Raw genomic sequence first — 14,708 nt, forward strand, 5'->3', positions numbered from 1 at the left:
CGCCCACTGCTTGAATACTGCTCAGCAGTATGGGATCCGTACCAGATAGGGTTGATAAAAGAGACAGAGAAGATCCAACGGAGAGCAGCGCACTTCGTTACAGGGTCATTCAGTAATCGTGAAAGCGTTACGGAGATTATAGATAAACTCCACTGGAAGACTCTGCAGGAGAGACGTTCAGTAGCTCGGTACGGGCTTTTGTTGAATTTTCGAGAACATACCTTCACCGAGGAGTCAAGCAGTATATTGCTCCCTCCTACGTATATCTCGCGAAGAGACCATGGGGATAAAATCAGAGAGATTAGAGCCCACACAGAGGCATACCGACAATCCTACTTTCCACGAACAATACAAGACTGGAATAGAAGGGAGAACCGATAGAGGTACTCTAGGTACCCTCCGCCAAACACCGTCAGGTGGCTTGCGGAGTATGGATGTAGATGTAGATGTAGATGTACTCACCCAGTAGCTGCAAGACGGGTGACTGCGCACAGTGTGCCAGGGAGAATATGCGCTCTATGCCCTCGAGCACCTTGCTGAGGACATCATTGCGATCCTTCAGGATGTCCTCCGTGTCCTGCGCCTCCTTCGTCCTCTCTTCCAGCTGCGACCGCAGATCTGCCAGGCAGTCTTGCTGCTGTTGTGCCCGCTGCCGGTTCAGCGCCCTCTGCTCATCTATGCGCGTCTTCAGAACATCCACTTGGTCCTGCAGCGCCTCTAACTGTAACAAAGCATTTACATGCCTCATTAACGGCGTAAGTCGGCCGAAGAAATAACATAACTTTATCGTGTTACGGCGTCAGTCAGTCCCAGGCTTAAGGACAGATATCTGATGTTTCTGTTCTGACAAGATAGTAGTGCAGGTATTTCACCATTGATATCCTCTTACGTGTATTAAAGTGTAAACTTTGTAACTCTCTTGTGTGTATTTATTAACAAGTGTGTGTGTGTGTGTGTGTGTGTGTGTGTGTGTGTGGTACTGTATTTTGTCTACACGAATACATATGAAGGGATATGGTAAATCCACAGCCGGAACGCAGCACTCCCCCCATAAATAGTCGAAAGATGCTGTCTAGTTACCCATTTTCAACTCCAATTAGAGATTTTACTCCTAGAAACTGAAGATTCTAAACTTAGCAGTCTTATTGGAACTCATTATGAAAAACAGTATAAGATACGAAATAACACATCATCTGCCTCTCCTGGTTTTCTGGCCCATCACGTCTCCTGGCATGCGAGATGATTCGTTAACTTCAAGCAGTTTCGAAAAATAAGGTAAACGGCTACCAGTGACACTATTGAATTGCACAGAGATTCAACATGACTATTTCATGTTGCCTTACGTTTTACTTACTGAAGTGTACTTGATTATTTACGCAAACCTTCAAAAATAACAATTAATTTCGAAAATATGCGATGTGGTTGGCGTTCTAAATCTACTTAATTTATCAGTGACAAAGCTAGATAACTCTGTTGCGAATTTCTCTCATCTAATATACTACTTTTAGCCTTTATTCCCTAATACAGCTATCTCAGAAGTGTGTATAAAACTTTAACACAATATAAAATGTGTCTGTACTAAACGTTAGTGATAAGTGAGTTTTGGTGTCGAGTTGCATATGAATTTAGTGATCGTTGTAAGGACTTGTAGCCATGGCTTAAATTCTAGGCTGAACTACACTGAGAAAAGGCTAATAGACGAGATCTCCTACGATTTATTTAAAACACAATACCATTTTCAATTTAATTACGTGGAGTGTTTGAGAATTCACGCTATAGACTTAGCGGATTTTTAGTGAAGACGAGACTGCACAGTATTTAAAAGTAACAGTGATCCGTAAACTGACCATTTCCGTACCTTATGCACAATGTATTCCACACTCTCGCGTTTATGGGTTGAAGTAATGAAAAAGAAATTACTCTTACGCTGGAGGTTAATTACATTTGTTACCAAATACAAATTCTACAGAGCGAGGAGGCGCAGTGGTTAGCACAGTGCACTCGGATCCGGGAGGACGACGGTTCAAACCCACGTCCAGCCATCCCGATTAAGGTTTTCCGTGATTTCCCTAAACTGCTTGAGGTAAATGCCGGTGTGGTTCCTGTGAAAGGGCACAGCTGACTTCCTTCCCCGTCCTCCCCTAATACGATGGGACCGATGACCACAGACTCCTCCCCGGAAACAATCAACCAACCATATACAATTTCTAAAAGAGAAATGATACATAGTATATTCGAGTTTCACACCGTTTATATTGTGTGTGCCCTTCATTGATAAACAATATCAAAACCTATTAACGATAGGAATCTTTGTAACATAAATCAGTTAGTTGTGAATGTGCCATTTAACAAAGTGATAGTGCATAACCACCGCCCTTTCACCTAAAATAACGGAGCAATGTGACACAGTCGCAGGACAACGTATTTACATTTGGGAGAGTGGCGGTTCAAATGACCACAGAGCCATGCACATAAATATTTACCTTGGTTCACCTAAACAGTGTGATGTTTGGGAAAGATGCCGCTGATTTACTTCACCAGCCATATCCAAACCCAGCATATGATCTGTCTCGAAGGACCTCCTGGTTTCCATGAAGCTATTAAAGCAAATACCTAGATGGCTCCACTGGAAGTGAATGGCCGATTTTCTTTCTCTCCGTTTCCTAATCTAAGCTTGAACGTCGCTAATAAACTCCTCGTCGTCGACGGGACAATAAACCGTTATCTTCCTTTCCTCTTTACACAGAAGTCCCAGCCGTTCCTTAAGAACAAAAACGAAATATTCCAAGATCTGGATTTATTTCTAAAATGGCAACTACTTCGTCTAAGCACATGTCTTCAAAGTGTATAATGGAAACCTAAAACTTAAAATGCTCTATTTCGAAAACCACGCCAATCTAACTACAATCCTCCTCTGATGTTTATTTATAAGTGTCCCAAGCGTAGCTATTTTTAGTGTATTAATCGTTTCAAATAAATTTCTGTGCTAGAAAACCACCATCCTATCCAATTTTGATGAGTATTTACTTTTAAGGACGGGAATGGTGATTACTTACGAACACTCTTTCTGTGTTGTTTCCGTAGTAAATGAACTCTGCTGCAGAAGACGTTATGCTTAGTTCGTCACAGTGCTCAGTTTTCTCAGTTAGTTTTGATGTAAATTTTCTTCAGCACTCCACGAATCTGGGCGCTCGTATCAGTTGGTAATTCAAACGACGGCGTACGAGAAATTCAGAAACTCTCGTTATGTATCTAAAGACACAATTTTCTCCAGATAAAAGGCTTAGAATATATCCACAAATCATAGTTTCTTGGATATTTGCTGGTATGTGACGTTCGTACAGTCCCTTGTGCTCAGACATCTTAATAAGGAATATATTTGTAAAGGAATATGGCCCTAGTTATTTTTACAGAAAAAAAAATTGCTGTGTTCTCCTAGAGTTTCGCACGCGTTTGCTGTCATCAGCAATTATCCAGTTTATTTACTATCCGAAATGGTATTTTATTAATGCTGTAATAAAAAGTGACGAATACCTTCATACTAATACTATGAAACTCTTTGAATTGGTTTTATCTTCACTGCTGTTTTTATTGTCACACAGTTTCCATCGTAAGTACCTGTGTAGCCTGTTACATGCAACAAAATACCACTTCCAGAATTTCCGGTGAAAATAAATAAAAAGCTATTTATGCTGTGTGAGAGTGTGTGTGTGTGTGTGTGTGTGTGTGTGTGTGTGTGTGTGCCAGGGGGAGGGGGGGGGGGGGAGAAGGGTGGACCGCCAGAGGAAAACAGCGATGTTTCAGTAAACCGGCTAGGAGCCCAGAAATTGCGAGCGACGAGCAGGCCACGAGGACTGCATATTAATTGTGTACACTCGCGCTCGTTATCCGTATTTCGTTACAGTCGAGTAATGCGCGTCATTTTTTAGACTTAACAGCACTTTTCTCAGAAGACGCGTATTTGAATCTAAACACAATACAATCAGAAATGCAGCCTTAATGAGTCTGCCCTCGATGTCCAGAGCTTTAGACCTTTGGAAGAAGCGAAAATGTATGAAAATGTGGTAGGAGAAGAAACGGTTAAAAATATGAATGAGTACCTACGCCAAAGACTTTATAATCTCTTGTTTCGTAACCTATAGTGGGTTACATGTGGCGCCGTAACAAACACCGTTAGGCTCCTGACAACTTATCTTGTTTGTGCGTCGCAATGACAAAGACACGGATGACAGTGACACATACGGCCGTTGCGTCTCGTGAGTTCAGTCTTTGCCCGAAGAATTACTGTTGAAAACCGTAGAAGTTTCTGTTATTAATTTACGAATGTTCCCTATATACCTCTTCTCGTTTCCGGGTATTGTCGACGATTCTACCTACTGAGTACTTCGCTTACTCCCATGACGAAGATCCTATTTCTAAGTTCGAAAACGGCGTGAATCATATCACACTGCAAGGGGAAAAGTTTGTGCACGGTTCACATTCCTCATATGCATGCCTCTGTCTCAGTTGTGTACGCCAACTTGGCTGAAAACAGTTGCTAGGATTTCGGAGGTATTCCAAAATCAGTGGTTAAGTAATGAAAACAAATAGAAAGCACTTTGTGACTTACTTGTTACGTTAGTTTCAATGTGGCAAGGTTAGAGGAAGAATATCTTTTTTCCTCTCCTTTTTTGGGGGGGGGGGGGGCGGTTTTCAAAGCTGATTTTTAACAAAAAAATTATTTATACAACTCTTAAATTTAACATATGGTGTTTGGTTTACATAGTCTCTTACGAATAACTACGTTATCCAAGTGGCGGCCATTCTTTCGAATACAATTTTCAACTTTGCCAGATGTAACTGACAACTCAGCTTGACAACTGTTGGTCAATCAAATCCTCTTCTTCCTTAACGGCAGCTGTCAGGTTCACTACACTTTTGGTTTTGTTAACATAGTTACGCTCCGTGAAATACCCTCACAAGAAAAAGTCACAATCTGTCAATTATGGCGACATAGGTGACCTCAGAACGTCATCGCAACGAGAAATGAGGCGCCCAAGGCAATGTTGCTCACGACGGCCTCGTGTGTATTCGGTGTATTTGTGTGCCTAAAAATCAAGAAACACCGGAAACAGAAGGCCATACTGGATCTTCTGAACACTGTGACGTGCAGTCAACATTTCTGACGTTATATGACGTATGCCTGTATGTCATGCATGTTTCCCACAGATACTGTGGTTGAAAATGTTGCAGTGACTCTATCTGATGAAGGCATCCTGTAAACCATCAAAACCTGGCGCTGTATCATCCTATCAGTCAGCCTTGACCTCGATAGTGTCATCGTACCAGTATGTAACAGTCACGAGAGACACAAATAAAGAACTGCAGCTAAAATCTCCACTTAATGGCTGGCTACGTAACTGCGCCACATAATGAACCAACAGTTCTCCGCATACAGGAAAATTCAAGCGAAACCCAACTCCTGAATTTTATTTAGCAAAAGCAAGCGTGCACATCGCGAAATCACGCGTTTCTCCTTTGTTTTTCGCACTATTGTGGAAAATACTGCTCGACTTCGGTACTGGAGAAGCAAAACCTGATGCAGTTATTGAAGTATACGCAGACAATTTAAAAGGCGCATTCTCGACAGCAATTAGCTCTCAAGCTGCGACTGATTCTCAGCCACAGGCAGATACTTCTAATATATCAAGCCGTGGAGAACATTTTTCACGAGCAGTTGACCGATTATATTAAAACATATAATGTCCACGATAAATATCCGATAACAAAATAACACAGCAAAGTGCATTTAAAAAGGCGACTGACGATATCAAGCATGTCATGGACAGCAGTGATGCAACCATCCAACATTTCTGAACTTCGTCAAGTCTTTAGATATTGTAGGTTTCGACATATGACTTTTAAGGGACAGTCAAATGAAACTAAGACACGAGGATAAAAGGTAAGTAAGCCGCGCAGGGTAGCATCGCGGTCTGTGGCGTCTTGTCGCGGTTCGCGCGGCTCCCCCCGTCCGAGGTTCGAGTCCTCCCTTGCGCATGTGTGTGTATGTTGTCCTTAGCACAAGTTAGTTTAAGTTATATTAACTAGTGTGTAAGCGTAGGGACCGGAGACCTCAGCAGTTTAGTCCCATAAGACCTTACCACAAATTTCCAAAAAGGTAGGTAAACATTTCATTATTTCAAAATTAGTTGCCATAAATATTAATACATTTATGCTACTGTGACACTAGACGATCAATGTCTGCAAGGAAAAATGTCTGAGTTTGGCTACAGTGCCATGATTGTACTCAGGCGTGCACCTCTTCGTCCGAAGCAAATCGACGACCACGAATGCCTTTCTTCAGCGCTCTAAAATGTAAAAGTCGTCCACGGAGAGATAGGGACTGTATGGAGGATGTGTAAGCGCTTTCCGGCGAAACTTCTGCAACATACTCGAAACAGCATTGGCGTCTTGTCGGCGGGCCGTTGATTTACTTTGGGCGAAGACGTGTACGCCAGGGTACAACCATGGTTCGACAGGCAACCGCAAACATTATTTGTTGATGGCATTGGTCGTGTTGCCTCACAGTGGGATAACTGCATTAACAGTTCTGGCTATTAATTTTGAAATAATAAACAGTTTAACTACTTTGTTCCCAGGCGATTCGTTTTCATTTGACTGTCCGTTACATTACTTAAGAAAATGAAACAACTACATTTTTCAAAGAGTACAATACTTTGTTTCAGTAGCTGTCTCAAAAACTGGCAGCGAGTCATCTGGAGTTCCAAGAAGCCACTATGGTTTCCACCAGGGTTCAGTCCTTGTTTCATTCCTTTTCTCACTGTACATCAATGACACTTCATGTGTGCTAAATTCTTGTAGATACTGCTTATATGCTGGTGACTCCTGTTGTATCTAAGTACCAGCTATGGTTTGTTAGCTCTGAATAACACCATATTTCAGTATCACGTTGGGGCCGTTCGTGTGGCCGAGCGGTTCTAGGCGCTTCAGTCCTGAACCGCGCGGCTGCGACGGTGGCAGGTTCGAATCCTGCCTCGGGAAAGGGTGTGTCTGATGTCCTTAGGTTGGTTAGGTTTAAGTAGTTGTACGTTCTAGGGGACTGATGACCTCAAAAGTAAAGTCCCATAGCGCTCAGAGCCATTTTATCACGTTGGGCACAAAAGTTAAATAGTCTCCACGTATCACACTTGGTCTCAAACTTAGTTCTAAGAAGTCAAAAGTAATCCGCATATCACACTTTTTATTGTTCAGGATCAATAGCCACTTTTCGCACCACGCAAATATCTTTTCCAAACCATTTTGTAATTCCTTTTCATCTTACAGTTACTGTACTAGTAGGTAAATGGCTACATCACCCGAGAACAATCTAAGACGTTTCCTCATAATTGTCTCTGAATCATGTTGTAGACCAAGCACAGCATTTGTAGCACTTCTTTCGGATATCCTAGATATACAGGGTGATTACAATTGAAGTTAAACTGTCAAAATTCTGCAGAAATAACACCATTGGTCAGAATGACGTCAAATTGCAACGTAATATTATCGGAGAAGGGGAAGAACGTATGGCAGAACAAAAAAATAGGGTGAAAATTGATTAACAGATGGCGCTTTTTATGTCCGAACACGTAAATGAAAACACTTGGCATGCGCACGACCTACTGAAATTGGTATAAGCACGCCGGGTACACGGGTTTTCCTCCTTTCGCGTCAGCGACGTTTGCCATGACTGTCTCAATGCAGGAACGAGCTCGGCTTATAAAGCTGTATTACAAGAATGATGACTGGGCACACGTCGCTCTGCAGAAGTTCCGGGCACTGAAGGGCTTCAAAAACAACGTTGGTCCAATGACTGCCGTCGGTATGGAAAAATGTTTTGGTAATTCGAAAAGACGGGCTCTTTTGGTGTGCAGCCGGGTAGAGTGAATAAACGAATTGATTCGACGTCAGTGGAAGCAGTGGCCACAGCAATGCAGGAGGAGACGAGTGGTGGTGTGCAAACGTTGCCCGAACATTGGACATACCCATGAGCACGGTGCGTAAAATCCTACGAAACATCCTTCTTTGTATCCATTCAAAATTACACATGTGCGCGAGTTGCTTCCTATTGACCTGCTAGCAAGAGAGACCTTTGCTTTAGAATTTCTTGCTCGGATGGAAGTGGAAAATAGTTGGCTCTGAAGATTTTGGCTACGAAGCCCACCCACTTCCATCTGACAGGATACGTCAATACACAAACTTGTCGAATATGGGCAACGGAAAGTCCACGCGCAAATCAACCAGTACCACTTCATCCTGAAAAAGTCACTGTGTGGTGCGGGTTTACGGCATCATTTATCACAGGGCCATATTTTTTCGAAGAGACAGGTGTTTCCGTTTCTGTTACCTGTACCGTCACTGGTAAGTGCTATGAGTGTCTTTTTCGCAACCACGTCATTCCAGCTCTCCAACAGCGTGTATGTGTAGATGGGATCATTTTTATGCGAGATGGCGCACCTCTGCACACTGAATATATCGTTAAGCAGCTGCTGAAGCGCCATTTCGGAAATGGTAGAATTATCAGCCGCCATTTCCCTACAGCCTGGCCGTCCCGATCACCTGATATTAATACGTGTGACTTCTGGTTGTGGGGCTATTTGAAAGATGTTGTGTTACCATTGCAAACTTAATTGCGCTGAAGGCACGCATTGCGTAACACATTCTGAACGTGACCCCGGAAACACTTCGTTCAGTTGTGGGACATGCTGTTTCTCGATTTCAACTTCTTGCAGAAAACAGTGGACAGTACATTTGACATATTTTGCGCCAGTCACACTGAAATTAATAATCCAATTTGATTTTGATTTATGCTATTTATGCGGTTTTTGACCTCAGGACACTTAAAAACCGACTTGATTGATACTTTTTATACGGTTTTTGGCCTCGAGACAGTAAAAAATCGATTTTTCCCATCCGACGTGATAAGACCTTGCCGTGGTGGATGGGCTTACGTAACTAACAGTATCACAACTGAACACCCATGTACACTGAGTAGTACAGTTTCTTTAACGTTAGACGTACGCCTTAGGCATTGTAGTATAATTCACTTGTCATTTGCAGTCGACCACTATTAAATTATGATGTTTACAGTGCCATATATTGCTTCATTTTGTAACTATTTATTTTTCTTCTGCCATAGGATTTTCCCCTCCTCCGATAATATTCCGTTGCAATTTGAAGTCATTCTGGCCAGTGGCGTCATTTCTACAGCGGTTTCAAAGTTTAACTTTAATTATATTCACCCCGTATATTTTATCTCACTAGCTGACCTCAGATCAGCTGCGAATTTTCTGATAGAAAATCATGAATCCAGACGTACAGCTGAGACCATGCTCCAGACGCATGCAGTTAGAAGCTGCTTGTGAGACACGATGGCAAAAGCCTACTATAAACATCAAATCAGCTTGATATCCCCCGTCATTATTTCGTACGAATCAAGCCAGTTGTGTTTCACAAGAACGGTTTTTCTGAGTCCTTGCTGGTTATGTATCAATAGGTAGTTTTCTTCAAAGTGTTGCATAATGTTGGGACACAGTAGGGTTGGAATGCTAGCTCATATCGAACAGTGAGTGTAAAATCGATCTGGCCTTTCTAAATTAATCATCCTGGTGCTTGCGTTACATGATGGAAGGAAGTAACGGAAACGTTACGACGGGGCTTTGAAATTTCATCCCCCAAAATATGAATATTCTGCTTCAGTGGCTGTTATACCTCCCTGGGTGAGAATACAAAATATGGTGCAGTGTCACTTTGCAGACAACATCAGTTACTTAAAAAAATCGGGTTGTACAAGAGATGTACTCATCTGAATTGTTGTAAGGCACGCAAGTTGCAGGGAAGCTTAGAAAAGGCTCTCTTCTAATAACATCAAAAGGCTGTGATTACTCCATGACCGCGTATTCTGCTAGTCGTCTCTCGTACTGAGAGTGACAAAGGTCAGACAATGAAAAAGGGTACAGCGTATTTCGTTCACATTAACTACGAAGGTGACAAACTCTACATCCTGCGTACACCATTATTCACATTCGGAAGCGACGCCATTAGGTATAGACCTAAGGTATTAGGGTAGTTTACAGCAAATTCTGAACAATCGATGGACAATGGCTGTAATTTTTGACCCACGGAAAGTTTATTGTTCTAATTGCAGCAATAATGCTACGTTTCTACCTAGTTTCTCGTACGTCTCTGAGCGCGGCTACGACCTTTCCCAGAGCTGCGCACCGATATGTATCAAAATTCTTTCTTTGCCAGATCATATTCTATTTCCTTGTTTACCTGCTTCCTGTCTCAGCCCTGCTTGTCGGCATTTTGTTTCATTTGAGATGTAATGTTTTCTTCAAGCGTCAGTGTCTTCACATCGTGTTGCAATTTTATGCTGGTTTCAATTTTGAAACTTACTTATATATCAGAAAGAACAGACACTGCTCTCGATCCACAACTGAACGAAATACTTCGAAATTTGCTCAAAGACTGCGAATTCCTTGACGGCAACTCTATTAGGTATAGATCTACAACGCAACAGTGACATCTAGAATATTTTTTTTAAAATTAAATCCTTATTTATCTCCTTAACTTCCTACTTTATCTGCGCTTGATATTTTGAGACATTATCCTAAGAAACCTTTTCGTGCGATTCCACTGTAATGTTACTAGACGCATTCTCCTGGACGGCAGTCATACCGACGCCTACGAGGATTGTTCGGAAAGTGGGGAAGGATCGGTCGCGAAGTGGAAACCACAGTCAAAATCAAAACAGTTTTCTTTGCACGTTTAGCTGTAGGCCTACCTTACAGCTCTACATAGTCACCGCTCCGACTTAGACATTTGTCGGAGCGTTATACCAGATTTCCAACACCATCGTCATAGAAGGCAGCCGCCTGTGCTTTCCGACAATTCTATACGCTGTCTATAGCGCATAGCCTGCGCCCAAGTGTTGTCTTCGTATCCAACGTTTCATGTGAATAGAGATGATGCTCAGGGCGAGCCAATTAGGGCTGTGTTGTGGGTGATCGAACACTTCCCATCGAAAAGGCTTCAGAAGCGTCTACACTGCCCCTGCAGAGTGCGGCTGAGAACTGCCATGAAGAAGGAAGTGCATGGCAGTTGTGTTCTACATCTACATCTACATTTATAGTCTGCAAGCCATCCAACGGTGTGTGGCGGAGGGCACTTTACCTGCCACTGTCATTACTTCCCTTTCCTGTTCCACTCGCGTATGGCTCCTAACGGGCCGTCCTACTTGGCGGGAGACACTGTTGCTCTAGGCACCTTTACTAGCTCACAGTGCGCTTACAACTGAAAAGAGCGTCTTTATGCCATCGACAGGCACACTAGAGACACTGCCCAAAACGTCTGTGAAAAGTCTCTTCGGATTTTCACAGTGGTTTCCATTTCGCGACCGATGGTTCCTCACATTCCGAATAGCCCTCGTATATTAGGCGGTAAATCCGGTCCCTCCATTGTCCTTGGTCTCAACATCGTGCAGTTGCTTCACACATCCCGTACAGAAGTATCTACGTTAGTTTCAAAATCGATGAAAAGAAAATGGTTTGCCGCTGCAGCAAGAAATAATCATAGACAATACTATAAGTGTCTGAAACAATAACAAATGCAAGAAACGAGTCCGTGCATTTCAATACACATGTGCCATACACAAGATTTTGGTACAAAATCGAACATACACTGACCTTGTTGCCTTATATAGGCCTATTAAATGCATGCTGAGAAAGACAATGCACTATCCGATTATAAGTAACCAGGCACCTATTATTGTGCATTAATATGGAGTGTGATCAATCTACGCATTTATGTCCGCTTGAAATACGCTGGGACGCTCATGAACTGTCTTCATGTCTGTGGAGAAATGGCAAACCGTTCTCCCTCAAGAGTCGAAACTAGAGAAAGTAGGAATGTTGGGGACTGGGTTCTGGAGCGAAGGCAACGTCCTAACTCATCCCAAAATCTTTCCACTGGGCTCAGATCGGGACTCTGGGCAGGTCAGACCTTTTCAGGAAACGATTGACACATATATGCTGCTTTATGACAAGGTGCATTGTCATTTGATATAAACAATCATCGTCTCCGAGCTGTTCCTCTACTATAAGCATTAAGGGGGGTATGACGTCAAACTGGCCGACTTGGAGCAGGAGAGGCGCCACACGACATTTTAATTTCCACTGACTATACTTTTACAAATAAATTCATAAAACTTTGTCAACACGACCAGGAAGGATTCAGGATTCAAACTCATAGCAATGTAAGTTCAAAAGTATAGCAAAATAATTTTTTTTTGCGCGTGAAATTTCATCATTCTTTCACTTACTGTTGCTATAGGTACACTTTTCTTCGCAAGTAAGAGAGTCTTCGATGAATTTTGCGCAGCATACAAACCATACTTACAGGTGTATGAAACTCTAGAATTTATTTAATTAATGAAAAATGAATAAGCTGTTACATTTTAAACTTCATGTTTAGGAAAAACTCAAATTTTATGATTAATTATCTCAATTTTTAGCACAGTTTTCAATAGATTTGGAAAATTCTAGAGTTTCATACACCAGTAAGTATGGTTTGTATGCTGTCCAAAATTCATTGAAGAATCTCCCTTACTTATGAAGAAAAGTGTACCTATAGCAACAAGTGCAGCCAATAGTAAGTGAAAAAATGATGAAATTTCCCATGTAAAAAAATATATTTTGTTATATTTTTGTACTTCCACTGCTATGAGCGTGAATCCTGAACCATTCCTGGCCATGCTGACGAAGTTTTATGAATTTATTTGTAAACGTATAGACAGTGGAAATTAAAATGTCCTGTGGCGCCTCTCCTACTCCACGTCGGCCAGTTTGACGTCCTACCCCCCTTAAACAATTCTGTGAAACAGGTTCATATCTTCCCTGTTCACTGTCTTATTAATCGCATTAAGGGGATCACACACTATTTTCAAAAAACACGCCCATACTGTAACGCCACCTCCTGCTTAATGGCAGGTAACGTTCTCCTCACATTCGTCAAACCCTTCCATCGGATGGCCACAGGCTACAGTCACCCAGTGTCCAATGGCGTCGCTCTATACACCGCCTCAAGCGTCGCTTAGCATTCACTAAAGAAATGTGTGGCTTATGATGAGCTGCTCGACCATTATACCCTATAGCCTATACTTTTTAGCTCCCTGCGCATTCATTGTCCTAGCTGCGCTGCTGGTAGCACTTTGGAACTCACGAGTGACTCCTTACGCTAGTATCATGCATCCACACTCTGCAGCACTAAGTACATGAGGTCTGACTGGTCTTGGTTTAGCTGTGATTGTTCCTTCGCGTTTCCACTTCACAGTCACAGAAACAACAGTAGCCTTGGACAACATTAGAAGGGGAGAAATGTCCGTGATGGATTTGGTACTCAGGTGACATTAAGCGACTAGTTCACGATAGCAGTCACTGAACAGTCCTGAGCAACCACTTCTGTTGTTACTGCTTCTCTATTGACAGCTCAGTACTCCCAGTCTCCTTTTACACTGCCAGGTCCGCCTCTCATGACATCTAGGGCTCGATTCCGCATTGCTTAAGGGTTTTCGTGTATGTTTGATCAGTCACATTAACTTTCAACATGACTATCATACACACGTACCTCACGCTTGGGCGATAATGTGGTGTAACAAGAGATAGCAACGGAGATGGTGGTGGTGGTGGTGGTGGTAAGTTCCTATGGGACCAAACTGCTGACGTCGTCGGTCCCTAGGCTTACACACTACTTATTCTAGCTTAAACTAACTTACGCTAAGGACAACACAAACACCCATGCCCGAGGGAGGACTCGAACCACCGACGGGGAGAGCCGCGCGAATAGTGGCAAGGCGCCGCTGACCACGCGGCTACCTCGCGCAGCAACGGAGATGATAATTATAACATTAAACTGATTTGTATCTGATGATTGACTGATATCACTGTACTGTAATTACTTCCAGAGCAGGATGGCATGCCATCTCACAATCACAAAATTAAAATTCTCTGAAAGAAAAATGCATGCGCATGTGGTAAACTAACCTGGAATGTAACTCAATTAATATTTCACATTTACTGACAAATAAAATGAATTATGGTAATTAGAATACTAAATGTACATGAGTCTAAGACGGTAGAATTATTTTTCTTTAATCTAAGGTTGAACAAGGGATGAGGAGTGCGGTTTAAATCGTTATCCGGCAACCGTAATGTCGGTTTTTTACGGCTTCCCTGTAACGACCATAGTGAAAGTCAGGATGGTTCCTTTGAAAACGATACGGCCGTTTCCTTCAAAATCCTTGGCCTTTTAGAGTTTTTCCCGTTGTATGTATTGTATGTATACCGGGGATCTAGAAACGACGGAGAGACTCCATCCCCGCCGCAGCTGCAATGGACCACAACCCCACGACGACTACCGCAGTCCACTTCACCCCTCCGCCGCCCCACACCGAACCCAGGGTTATTGTGCGGTATGGCCCCCGGTGGACCCCCCAGGGAACGTCTCACACCAGACGAGTGTAACCCCTATGTTTGCGTGGTCGGGTAATGGTGGTGTACGTGTACGTGGAGAACTTGTTTGCGCAGCAATCCCCGACATAGTGCAACTGAGGCGGAATAAGGGGAACCAGCCCGCATTCGCCGAAGCAGATGGAAAACCACCTAAAAACCATG

The 14,708-nt window shown here is 42.8% G+C and overlaps 1 protein-coding gene across 1 annotated transcript in view; it reads right to left on the reverse strand.

Annotated features, from left to right (window-relative positions):
- The window catches only part of LOC124722335 (coiled-coil domain-containing protein 63), a 262,170-nt gene that overhangs the window by 44,281 nt on the left and 203,181 nt on the right, over positions 1–14,708 (reverse strand). Inside the window, exon 7 of the mRNA XM_047247510.1 lies at positions 463–721. Coding sequence (XP_047103466.1) covers positions 463–721 — 259 coding nt within the window. The remainder of the gene's footprint in view (positions 1–462; positions 722–14,708) is intronic.

Source organism: Schistocerca piceifrons, chromosome X (assembly GCF_021461385.2).
Source record: "Schistocerca piceifrons isolate TAMUIC-IGC-003096 chromosome X, iqSchPice1.1, whole genome shotgun sequence".
Taxonomy (NCBI): domain Eukaryota; kingdom Metazoa; phylum Arthropoda; class Insecta; order Orthoptera; family Acrididae; genus Schistocerca; species Schistocerca piceifrons.